The following is a 13,155-nucleotide window of genomic DNA, read 5'->3' as shown; positions in this document are numbered from 1 at the left end:
CAACTGCATCTGTGCAAAATGCCAGATCTCTCTGTCATCTCTCATCTGTCTGAAATTCTTCAAGCATTATATAGATAAAAAAAAAACCTAAACAAAGAACTGAATGTTGTTACAGTGAGTTGAAAACTGTGCACACAAATAATAATTCCATGAAGCACAATCTGTCAAGAAATGATTCAGTGCTGTGGGAATCAAAAGTATTACTCATACATTTTCAAAGCACACAGCGCAGAGATCTTTTGTCATATATTACTTATGATGATGCACATATGTGCAGGCTATGTATACCGGACAACATCCCAGTGGTGTGAAAACATCCAAACATTGTCCTATTGATGTCCCACTTTTTTCCCCCCTGTTCGGCTCTTGTCAGAGGTCAACCTCAAACAGCATGCGGTGGAATCAGGCGTTACTGTCGATGTCACATTGATGCATTACAAGGCCCAGGAGGTCACGTCTCTGTAAACATACATTATCAAAACCCATAGAAGATGCAGGGTGTTGACCTCACCGATAGTTTACGGTCTATCTTCAGGGGAAAAGGGTCATGTGATGGCAGAGAGCAACTTGGGAGCTGCAATGACTTTCTTGTTGCAAATGAAGAGGGTCAAGCAATCAAGACTGGTTGTGGTCGGTGTCAGTGCCATTATCTTACGCTGTCTGAAATGATCAATGAGCTAAAATAAAATGATCACAAGCTAAAATTGGCCTGCTAATGAAAACAGACTGTTTAAACATGCTCCTTGGTGAGAGGCTGGCTGGAGGAGAAATGGGACAGCAATTTAAAATGCATGACACAGTGAAGGAAGCGGGGATACATGGGAGTGTTTGTCATCATGGCTATTTACATGTTAGATTGACCTTTCCTGTTCGTATTTTAATGTTAATAAAGAATCACTTTTTAAATCCTGAAATAATCAATTGCTTTCATAGCGAGATCAGTCAAATAACTCTCCAGCATGTACTTACATTAAAACATGTATCTATCTGGATAAATGCACCGTGATACTGAGCACACATACACACAAAATGTATGTTCTCAAAAGTTTATTTAGTATTATTTATACAGCAAACATACAGTGTGTAAACAGTTAAATGACTTTACTGTCTATATGTAAATAGGTTTTATCGACAACACTGGAGCAGAGATTTAAAATATAAAAGGCACTTAAGGTAGCTGCACAGTACTGACATAAATCTCCTTCCCTCCCATTTTAGCAATAAATATAAACTGTATGTGCATTCCTAGTACGGTACCGTAGCTGTGTAAACATGTTGTTAGCACCACCGTGCTGCAGAGTACCCCGGTCAACACTGTCACCAAAGGCACAGCATTATAGAAAAATATTTATAAATAATTTCCCATAAATAAAACTTCCCCCCACAACATATTTCTTGTTTTGTTTCCGCAGTTTCCAATTACCTCTGTCAGAATACTGTTGGACATTCAGGTGAAAACAAATAAAATATGGAAAAAGGAAAACATGGGACAAGACTTTTCATATACATCATAAACAAAATTAATGCTGCAAAATCCTTATTGCTCTGATTAACGTGATAATGGGCTACACATGTAATCATACTGGTGGTATGTCTGGTGGTGGTGGCGACTAAAAGCTAAAGATTTACTATTTAATTCATTACTATTGCTGGAAATATAAAAGCAATTCTCAAAAGAAAGGACAAGCTGTACTGTAAGTTGAAAATCACATCAACTGCTGACTTGCTGTCGTGTTACTCCAACTCACGGCATTTACTTATACATTAACCGTTATATCGCATTTCTTCTAAGGAAAAAATAAAGTTCCAGCCTGACTTGTGTCGAAATCAACGCTCCACTGTTTTATTCCACTTCCATGGCAGACTCGTCGTGCTCTCCGTCAGATTTCTCAGAGGGCAGATCTTGTGACTCTGGGGTGCTCTGGCCGTCTGACGCAGAGCTGGGCTCTGTGGTTGTTGGTGTGCCTGGCTCCTGGGTGTCTGTTTCAGCTGAGACATCAGCCAGCTTGGTTTGTCCTGATGGAGATTAGTTTAGTTTAGATTTGCAGGCATTTCAAATAAGCATATGAGAACAATGGACACTACTGTGTGTACAACAGAATCTAGAATTTTAACATTTTATTTCTAAATGTACTAATATTGGTATAATGTGATTACAAGCATGACCATTACATTTCAGAGAAGGGATGTGTATGAGTGCTTGATTTAGACTTCAGTATTCTTTCAATGTATCACTTTCATTTAATTATTTATTATATTTGCTTTGTAAAAAATAAAATAAATTAACATAAACTGACCATATCTATATTAAAAGTTTACATTTTTGGATCGGGCACAGATGTAGCTGCCATCAATGAATATCTTCACAGATCCATATAGAAAAAATGAGAGATCTGCACAGCCGCAGAAAATGTGAAATGTTTTCAGTCAAAAATCACTTGATCCAAGGTCCCTACAGCTTATGGCAGGTTAGATTTAAGACTTTCTAAATGCCACTTTCTACAGACCAAATTTGCAATTACTAAAATTGAAGGAAAAAAATGAACTAACATCAGGTACTCAGGATTAAGGACAATTTTGCCCAAATGTTTACTGTAACATTAAATGTGGCTTTTCTGGTTTCGTGGCTGAAACGGGGGGTAGAACAGAACTGGCATTTGTTGGCAGATTTTCTTGGCATTTTTGTGTTTCTCGCGCTACATATGAGATTCCACTGCCTTGATTCCCACCGTGCTAAGTTTGAAAAGCACACTGAGCCTCGAATGTATAGCCTTATACCAGTCTCAGATGCTGCGAAATCTTGGTTAAATAGCCAATATTCGTTAAATTTGCTCTTCCTCGTGTTGCCCAGGGTAAACTGACAACTAGCACACAGTGGATCCTACACTCTGAGCATCCCGGCTGGAAACAAAACATGATAATTTCTGGTTTCGCTAGCTTATGTGACCTTAATGCAAAAGGCATCTTGTAAATTATTTATCAAAAAAAAAAAAAAAGATGTTGCCAATTATTTTGAGATTATAAAATGAAACATCAGAAAAAAAATGATTCAAAAAATCCTTCTTACTATCTCTCAGCATTTTTTAGGACTTTGAAAGACTGACTTAAGACATATTAATACCAATTATGGCCTTACTTTTACATAATTATTTCAATGCCTTTTAAGACTTTTTAAGAATCCAAAGGAACCCTGTCGATCTAATGTTACAAGGAAAATGGTGACCAGGCATAGGAATGTTGTGTGGAAGTATTTTGACAAAATAAACATGACGAATGTGCAGTGCAAGCTGTGTAATCTTAAACAGCCGGTACAATCTGTGCAGTGCAAAAAGGAAAGCTTTTGTTTTTTTGCAAGTCCTTGGGTACTCTGTAATATTTAAAACCAGAACTTAAATAAGGAAATTACTTAAAATGCCCATCCCTACTTCAGAGGCAGATGCTTCATGTGGATAAAACCTGCTTGAGTGTCATTGTCACCTAAAACAGACTGGTCACCACTTAAGTCAGCAGCAGGCGATGGTGACGGTGCCTCAGATGACATCTTCAGTTCACCAGAGACCTCGGGGAGTCTGGGTGCCTGAGGCCTGGTCTTTCTTGCAGGGTTCAAGAAATAACAATACGCACATCGGAAGGCTGAAACAACACAAATAAAACACCATATAGTTTATGTCACTTCCCTAATACATTCTCAAAACAGACGTAGATTAATATACATGAATATGAACCAATGACAGAAAATGCCTGAGATGCATAAACACTTCAGATTGATGTGTCGCGCTGGTTTGCATATTCAATCTTGTTGCGTTTTTGCTTACAGGGGTTGGTAGTGGCAGAGGCATTTAAGAGCCATATGATATACTACGCTGCCAAATGCTAGAGGGCAAATGAAGGCACAGTGTTTGATGGAGACTGACAAAGAGTCTTGTGTTTCTCTAAGTCTTACCAATGTATTCAAATTCCTCTTTTAATGCCATGCCGTTATGGGACAGACACTGCTGACAGATGAGAGCGTATCTATGGGGAAGGAAAGACAGTCCAGTTAAGACAGCATACAGTGCATGGAGATTGGAGAGATTATATTACATAAAAGATAACTTAGCACCGCAGTTTTATAAGTTGGATAAGAACCTGCTTCATACAGTAACAATACTTGCCCCTAAAACTGCATATACAATATATATATGTGTATTGATAGTAGGACTGGGTAGCAAACTCAGTACTTTTAATGGTATCTACTAAATTACATTGGTACTACAGAGTACTGATTCAAGTTAAATTCATCTGTGCCAAATGTCGGTATCTGAGCGCACATCTGGGTTTGGACAAGAGGCAGAAGAGCCATGAAGCACCCCGAAGCCTGGAAGCCAGCCACGGAGCTCTGAGGCTGCTCCGTCAGCTTCCCAGCAAGGCAAAACTATCACTGCAGCACTGAGCACCCTGCAGCTTGTTTAAAAATAATATTTTTGTTATCACAAAGAAAGTCAGGGACCAAGAACAGGTACCGAACTCCAGGTACCAGAACCAGTACCAGTATTGCCCAACCATAATTGATAGTCTGTGTTCAAAAGCAGAGGTTGTGCACCTGTTCTGAGGGCCATCTCCAACAAGATACTCAATGACTCTGTCCATAGCGCCTCTTTCCCTTGGGACCAAAGGTCTGGCCAGGGGCGGGCCTGGGGGGTGCATCCCTGTTAAAACACAACATCAATGCCTGTTAGACACAGTCTGTAGTCTTGAATACAAACTGCATTAAAAAGGAGGCTACTGACAGTAAAAACTAAGTGAAACAGTGAGGCTGAGATTCACAGTTTACTGCACAAACCATGATGAATTTTACAAAAACCTGCCCTCTTTTTCTTAATGAATTAACACTGGATCTCACTTGCGAAGCACGTCCAGAATCCCTGCTGTGTTGGTGAGTAGTAATTAATATAATCTAACATCAAGAGCAATCATAGGAAGATGACTGGTCATTTCTGTGAGACTTGGCAGAGTCTCAATATCCTGCTGGTTATTAATTTACCAACATATGGAAACTCTGTGGTGACTCTTTGTATCAAATTGCTTTTCACTTTCAATTTTCAGCAGAAGCAGGTGATAACATCAAGTCATGTAAACCATTTGCGAGGTGTTCCCAATGCCAAAGGCAATTTCACCAAGCATTAAAAGACATTTAGTGAGATTCCACCACCATTGCCCAGAGAACAAACGCAGGTCTGGCTAATTAATCATAGTTAATGTAATCCTGATTCGTGCATACCTCACAGTTGGCATTCCACATGGCAATTACAGCATGCAGCTTCCTCTAGGAACACATTTCCTTATCCGTTTGCACTTATTTGCATCTTCTATTAAGTGTTCATAGTCCAGAAATAATTTATATTGAATATTCAATAACTCTGCACTCCACAGATGTCTTCCATACACAGCAACTGTTCTATGGAAAGTTTTTTAACGTGTTGGCCTGCTGGCTGTTAAAATCTCTAGAAGCAACCAAAGACGTAAAACACAAGCATCGCATTCTTAAAGTAAATATTCCGACTGTGTCAAAAGTTAGCACCTAATTCTAATCTTAGTTCACAATTATACACTTGTTTGAGAAAGGTTGTGCCTTTTAGTAATATATTTGAAAACTACATTTATGCAATTAACCATTACAACTACTGTATAATATATACCACCCTTGCTGACAACACACACCACAGAGCCTTGAGCAACTGGGGACACAGAGCCAGGGAAGAGTAAATCACACCTTAATCGACCACATTATGATGTGGTCCCCCTGTGTGCAGGTAACTCACCGACTCCTGGAACAGGTGTTCCAGGGGTCACAGGCTTCCTCATCAAGCTCTGCTGAGCAGCTATAGCCGACAGGTTCCTCTCTGGGGGTCCACCTGGAGCAGAGTGGGAAGCTCGTCCAGGATAGGTGGGCCCAGAGGCAAGAGGAGGGCGGGCGGCTGCTCCGCTTGCAGGATTCACGACCACTGGGGGGGTCTTTGGGATGACATTGCGCTGGCGGAGCTCTAACACAGAAAACATTGCAGGTTGCTTAACAATAGTAGGAAATGTCAGAGGAGAAGTCGGGAAAATAGCACTGTCTTCAAAACTTATTGCTACCTTGTCCTGGTTTTGGAGTCATCTGAGGTCCAACTGGAGTGGATTCAAGCTCCTTTAAAGAGAAAACAAAAGAGCACATGAGCATGATTTAATATGGAAAACAATAAATAAATTGATTAATGTTATGAAGTAAGCCAAAATAACTCACAATTTTCCTCTTGGAATCAGGATCAAATCTCTCCAGAATCATTTTAGCATTTTTATATGTCTCTGTCTCCATCACTTCTTCAAGCTAAAATGAAGACATTAAAAAGTATTATAGGATAAATGGTTACATCATTTTTCCAATACACTGCATGAAGAAATTATTCCCACAATAGCAGCTCTATTGACAAGTACTTATCTAATGATCATCTGATGTAATTAATAGGTGTTTTATTAATATCTTAGAATCACCTACCAGAACATTACCAGTAAATGTGACTGAGAAAGGGCACCAGGAAGTTCCTTCACTAAATTGTACATCTTCATTTAAGTACCATACATTTCTAAATGTTTACATATAATATGAAGAATAATTACATTCACTACTTCGATAATGGAGAGTGTGAAAATCCATCAGGCCTAATTATTGAAAGTTATTAGACTTGACAGAGGATGACAAGCAATTTCTCAGATTTATTTCTTTCCTGCACTAAATGCTATTAATTAAAGTGACATTAGCGGAGTGGTTTACTGGGTTAAGTCACTGTACCAATCAAATGCTGTCTGTACAGATCCCAGATTAGCAAGCATCTTGCTGCAAAATGCTGAGAGGATCAATAAGAGCAATACTACAGGGCTTCCTACACAACTTGCAGAATGAGGTGCAAGTCTTCACTTCACTGGAGACCACCAGACATCAAAATTACAATGCGTTCTACAGAGATTATGAGTTTTATAATAAGTTTCTCTCACTTATCCATCCACGGTGCGAGCCACAGATGCATGACAATTGTTTTTTGAAATGTCACTTTGCAGGTCTCTCAAGCTTGCAGAGGTAATTTCAGGGACATTGGAGAGAAAATCTGTAGGGTGCTGCTGGTGCAATTTTTGTAATGGCTTTATAACTACTACCGCTACACTGAGTGACGTGGTGAGTCTGAACAATAAAACATATAAAAGAGTATAGCACACCTCTTACTAACTTTGTGTTTGGATGATGCATCATCTCTCAAAACATTTTGGTTTTCAAAAATCATTGAACTATTACATATCTACTAAATGGGGCATATTTATGCACATACCAATCTATGGTTTGCTTTATACACAGACTCTGTAAGCCTCATATTTAAGTTTTAAAACATTTTTTTTTTTTAAAGATTTGGGGAATTTAGTTACTAAAAAAACAAACATGGAATCTGAGCCCATTTCTTGCCTCAAATGTTTTCAGAAACATATTTTAGTTTACTGCTTGACTGTAATACGTGATCATTTGTTACCAGCGAGCAGCCATATTGTTTTTGGACAAGCATTACATCACCCACCAGCAGGAGCGTTTATTCGTCTGGTGCAGCACAGGGAATTTTAGTAGTTGTAGGTTTTCTCACTTTTGAGCAAAAGAAAACACCACAGCCCTTTTCCTCTGTTTTCTCCGGTCACGTAGCACCATTATCAAAGTATTTGTGTCTTTCTACAGCACAGATAGTTTTACGAAAAAGACCATCTTTCCAGCAGTGAAATACTTAATACGCATTTCAGCTCTGTGTCATAAAAAAGTGTTTTTACTTGTATGTGTTTTATCTTCAATTTGTCATTTTGGGGCAGTTCTGTCCATGCTTGAATACAATCTTTTTTTTTTGTTAGCCACAAGATGCTGGGCTATTTTAAACTTATCCAAGGTGACAGTGTTGTTTAAGTCTTTGGCATGAAAAGCTACGAACAACTATACATCAAAATTCAATCGACAATATATGTGAAACTGGATCAATATAAAAAGGTCACTTACTATTTTCCTTTTTTGTGCTTTAAGATCCTCTAATTTGTCATCTGAAAAATAAAAGACAAAGACATTTCACTTTAAAATTCAACACCAGTTTTAACATAAACAAAAATTACCATTATGTGATGAGTTATGTATAAATGGCAAAAAGGATCTTACTATTTTTTTCAGTTCTTCGTGAAAAAATAATTATAAGCAATTTTCGGAGTAACCAAACTCTAAAAGGAAAAAGGAAAAAAAAAAAAAAAGGTTAATAGGTTACACTGCAGATACAGTTTAGTGAAAATGTGATCGATTATCTTGCACACTTACAGCAATGGAAATATTAGGAAGGGAAGAGACAATATGAGCCTCCCCATCAGCTGCTCAGGTAGGTACCAGAAATACACAACTATACACGTGATCAGGTAGAGGAGAGACGAGTACAGAAGCAGTCGCCCGACCCATATCTTCAACTGCCTCTGATTCTTCTCACTGTATTCTTCAAGAGTCTGTATATCCTGTGGGGAAGAATGAAATCAGTGTTACATAAGAAACAAATGGGATTCTGTTAGTGAGACAGTGACTGTGGTTATCTTTGGCCATAAGAATAAACATTATTGTTTTACACATATTTAGAGTTTCCTCTCATGTGAAGCACAACAGTGAAACACTGTTCATTGCTTTGAGCATCAGTTTGATTTGTTTATGAGTAATTTTGCATACATTTTGCATATTTTAACACACATATTATATATAAACAGAAAAGGAATTTCCATAGGCAAACGAGTGAGACTAATCCTCCACACCTTATATTTTCATGGTGCAAATATTACATGAAGAGAGAAAGCACCTACAAACAACATCTAGGTAAGTCAAAGTAGCTCTTGTTACAAGAGTGTACTCTTCAGGATTTTCCTAAAACACAATCATCACTTAGGACCCATTCGAAGTGTGTGGTGATGTATTTATCTGCAGACTCTGCCTGTATTTCCTTTTTTTTAAATTTATTTATTTTTTGTGTGCTCAGGACGCTCCTGGGTACAGCGTGCAGGTGAGGTCAGGAGTTTAAAAAAGGGTAGCGAGCAAACCATAAGCAGCACACATTCAAGAGGACGCGATGAAAATTGTGGACACAGCGTCGAAAAAATGCAAATATGTTGGGCCGAATGCCAAGAGGAATGAGTAGGGTTGGTTTTCACTTTCACTGGCGATACTGTTTACAGACAGTAACTGACATTTCCTGCATAGTATACCTTTAAGTAAGTGAGACATTAATGTTTAAGTTAAGTTTCACATCAGGCTTTCCCTGTAGGGCTGGGCCAATATCCTGTATGATTTATCCCTAAATGTCTTTATAGAATTTGATTTATATGTAATACAAGCCTCTGTGGGAAATAAGTATTAGTTTTGCCATTTTGATACTGTACATTCAGATGAGGTTGAAACAGAACTGAGAATTAACAGTTTTCTCCTTTCAGTGCAAACTTGCAGCATGGTATGTCACACTGCCAGTCCAGCGTTTTCACAAATGCCTTCATGCTATGTGTCTCAGCAGTGTAGATGGGTATCATGTCTTAACATACGTGCAAATGGTGGCAAATTCTATTTGGATGAGCCATTGAGCGTCTTTAGCAGGACTGGAAATTCAAAAGGTGAACATGCAGCATATCAGAGAAGTACTTGGCATTGAAAGTAAGAGCACACCAAACAAAGGTTTTGGTCCAATCACAATCAAGCTTCTCTTCTGGCAGAGAAAACAACAGTTTATGTAATTCATTATCATTTGCAATTAACAAATGTCTCATTCAACTTTTTGTTTTTTTTTAATGTGGAAAGGTTACACCACTGAGTTGAAGTGCTGATTACCCCCATCCATAAATAGCTGGCGGACAGAATGGGATGCACTCTGGTCACTATGGTTCTCTTGTAACATGTGTGTCTGTCACTCTAAGAACTGGAAAAACAGATCTCACATTCAACCTTAAAGTATATAATGCATGTGTTTCTGTACGTGTGGTGCAACCATGCACATGAAGAAACGTTATTGCAAACATATTTTTTCATAATAGATGACATGATTTTGCAAGAGGAAAACGAACAACCATCTTTTCAAAACTTCAATGCCACCTGACCTTTCCACTATATGTGTAGTCTCACTTACACCAAGGACAGGTGCCGAAAATAGCCTAACACTAGCTTAACTGTAGAAGAGCACTAAAGCCCCGTCACTCAGCAAATAAGAAGCTGATCTGTCATTCGTTGACACATCTGTTTTGCTAATGGTCAAAAGATGCTTGCTGATAGAACATGTCTTCCACAGCACTGTTTCTTATCAAAAACAGGCTTAAGTGGTCACTGAGCACCAGTGAAATAAATACACAATATCGTCAAAGCATCAGACAGGTTGTAAACAAACCCCCCGGTCGACCAAACTTATTTGGCAAAGGAAGCAAAGGGGAATGGCAAAATTATTACCCTATTTGTCCTCTGTGTGCCATTAAAGTTTACAGACCAACCAATTTGCTGTAGTTGTGTTGCAATCAAGGTTTTCCAGTGCAACGGGGAGTATTAACGATATTCCTGGTGCACTCACTTTAAGTTTCACCTACAAATTAAGTGGTTTAGATAATCTCGCAAACTTTAAGTTTGTTTACAACCTGCATGATTATCTGACTGACTATTTTTATAGCTTGTTTCGGCCTATCTTTTAATCAATGCCACAGTGTTCCCAGATCTCGGCAATTACTTTGGTGAGTATGTTATTATAACCAATATAACTGATGGCCAGAGCTACAAAAATAAAACCCAAGTTCTTACCTTCAAGAACTGTAAATGCAAATAAGTAGTTTACTCGTAACCTTCACTTGATATGTTCCACTGACTGTGGTGCCACAGTGTAAACAGTCCCTAATCTGTGCAGTCTGTACAGAACATGTGGTTGTTTCTAGATTGCGTGGGCTTTATCAACATCATTGGGCATAATTACACTAACAGATGCCTTTGGTCAGTTTTACTCATAATGCTCCATTTGTGTTTCGCTCATTTGATTGACAGCGGGTGCCTTCTGCAAGCTTGGACGCACCCAACCTCAAGGGACTCATTGGAAAAGACTGCTCAAATGTAAACAGGGCATAAGAGAATAAAGAAAACAATGTTGAATTTCTCGCATGAGGCACTTTCTCCCTCTTTTTTTAAATCTTCAAGAAGGACCACAATGGTAAAATATAGTATAGACTCTCTTCTCACTGAATGACTTAAGTCTACATATGCCAAATGCTCTTTTGGTAATGTTTGTGAAAATGTTTCTTGTTCATGTACGCTTTGTCAGCCTACACACAGCACAGGTTCGGCATGGATTTGTTGTCCTTTAGCAAATAAACTGCATTTTTTTCACACACCCGATGCAAATATGAAAAAGAAAAACTTCTCAAACTACACGTTTTAAATAAAATATGTTTTAGACAATTAAAAACAGCACTTTTGGCAATCTATCTCATCAGCATACCTTATCAATTCCCTCCAAAATCTCCACAGTGGAAGGTTTTGCCTGTAAGACAAACATTTTGAAATTTAAGTCAGACGAAAGAAATGATGACATTTGCAATAACAATAAGCAACTTCTTGAAAAGATCTGGAAACTTCCTGTTTCATCATTTCTGCACAGTTTTTGAGTGTGTCATGTGTGTTCTCTTCCACTGTTGGCAATGTTATTACCCTGTAACCCTGTGCATGCCAATATGCCAATAAATAGAGATGCCAAAAAGAGCATTTGCATAAACATCTGAATTGTGATAGTTTATGTAGATCTTTCTAAACATGCTGCTACTACTTGTGCCTAAAGTACGGTGTGGTGGGATTATGCAGGTCTAATATCAGCTTGCAAAGTATCAAATCTTAAGTTAAAAGTTTGAAAACAAACCCTCCACCGTGAGACGACAGCCCCCATGTTGATGAAGGATTGTAGCGTGTTCTGTTACTGGGACCCTCCTCAGATTTTCTCTCTCAGATAAGCTCTCTCCACCTGTTGACAACGGTGATGGGGTTCAGTATACCCTCAGCTGGTGCATGCAGCTAATACAACATTCCTGCAGTGAAAGCTGCTTACGTGTACACTGCAATGCTGCTTTGGTGAAGTGTTGCTTTAACTTTGGAGGCTGTTATTTGTGAGGCTGATGAACTATAACATGCTGTACTAATATGCTTCCTCCTGAAATAGTCTAGCATTTCTAACATGTAGTCTACCACTGCTGATGTATCACTAAATGCAGTGGACAAAATAGCTGAAACATCTTTCAGTGACTGGAAATACAATGCAACAGCTCCACAAATAGCTGCCTCCAAAATAACTTTAAAGTTGCATCCTCCCTGCAGACTCTGTTTCAACAAAACAATCCTTAACATGCATTGCAATGCTGCTGTATTGTAATGCATTATTTTATATCTGGATGCAACCTAACGTGAACATATATACACTAAAGTAAGACTGTTCACAACTTAAACGAAACGCTTTAAAGTTACTGTAAAGTTAATCTTTGTATGACATGTGTGAAACTCATTCAAACACTGCCTTTAAAACTTGAGAGACCAGGCTCACCTAAGGTAACGTTACCCTTGCTAACCTAAGTTAGCAAACTTAACTTCACTTTGTTTTCCAAGGCAACTGACATTTCACGAGGAAGTTAACTAGCCTAAAGCCAACGGTAACATTAACCTGGAAGGACAAAATTGTTATATCGCTTTGTGTTTGCTAAATTACTTCTTAACCTACTTAACACATCAATGGAGTAAACCGTTTGCGTTAGCATTGCCGTACCTCTAGCTAAACATGGGGAGCTAACCGCTAGCAGGTGATGCTAACACTAAAGCAGCCAACGTTCATCACAATAAGTATTAGCAGTCGTTGCTAAGTTAGTTAACGTTATTTGTAAAGACAAGCTAGGCTAAATAATGCAGGTGGGAAGCGGATGAATCACAGCCAAGTGTTTTGAACAACAAGGCGCGTATTTACCTTACAAGCAGAGTTGTCCGGTTTCAACAGCCTGTGGCAGGACTGCACTCCTCCTGTCTTTACACGGAGGCTGTGTGTGTGAGGGAGGCAAGATGGGGGAGTGTCCGTTAGAAAAGCAGCATGAGCC

General features: G+C 38.7%; 1 protein-coding gene across 2 annotated transcripts; it reads right to left on the bottom strand.

Annotated features, from left to right (window-relative positions):
* Positions 1–1,032: 1,032 nt before the first annotated feature.
* On the bottom strand, positions 1,033–13,155 carry lnpa (limb and neural patterns a). Of its 2 annotated transcripts, none has more exons than XM_050049502.1 (13): positions 13,029–13,155; positions 11,940–12,041; positions 11,526–11,567; positions 8,351–8,538; positions 8,198–8,256; positions 8,045–8,085; positions 6,266–6,349; positions 6,118–6,169; positions 5,802–6,023; positions 4,583–4,688; positions 3,944–4,014; positions 3,478–3,633; positions 1,033–2,016 (listed from the first exon to the last, which is right to left on the bottom strand). In XM_050049502.1, exons 2-13 carry the CDS (start codon positions 11,964–11,966, stop codon positions 1,844–1,846), a joined length of 1,221 nt encoding a protein of 406 aa, XP_049905459.1. In that variant the 5' UTR covers positions 11,967–12,041; positions 13,029–13,155; the 3' UTR covers positions 1,033–1,843. The 2 variants fall into 2 exon arrangements, with proteins under 2 accessions (XP_049905459.1, XP_049905460.1); XM_050049503.1 differs by having other exon boundaries at positions 13,034–13,053.

The sequence above is a fragment of the Epinephelus moara genome, chromosome 7, assembly GCF_006386435.1.
Source record: "Epinephelus moara isolate mb chromosome 7, YSFRI_EMoa_1.0, whole genome shotgun sequence".
In the NCBI taxonomy this organism is placed as follows: domain Eukaryota; kingdom Metazoa; phylum Chordata; class Actinopteri; order Perciformes; family Serranidae; genus Epinephelus; species Epinephelus moara.
The sequence above is the reverse complement of the archived record's forward strand: the minus strand, read 5'-3'. Positions and strand labels throughout refer to the sequence as shown.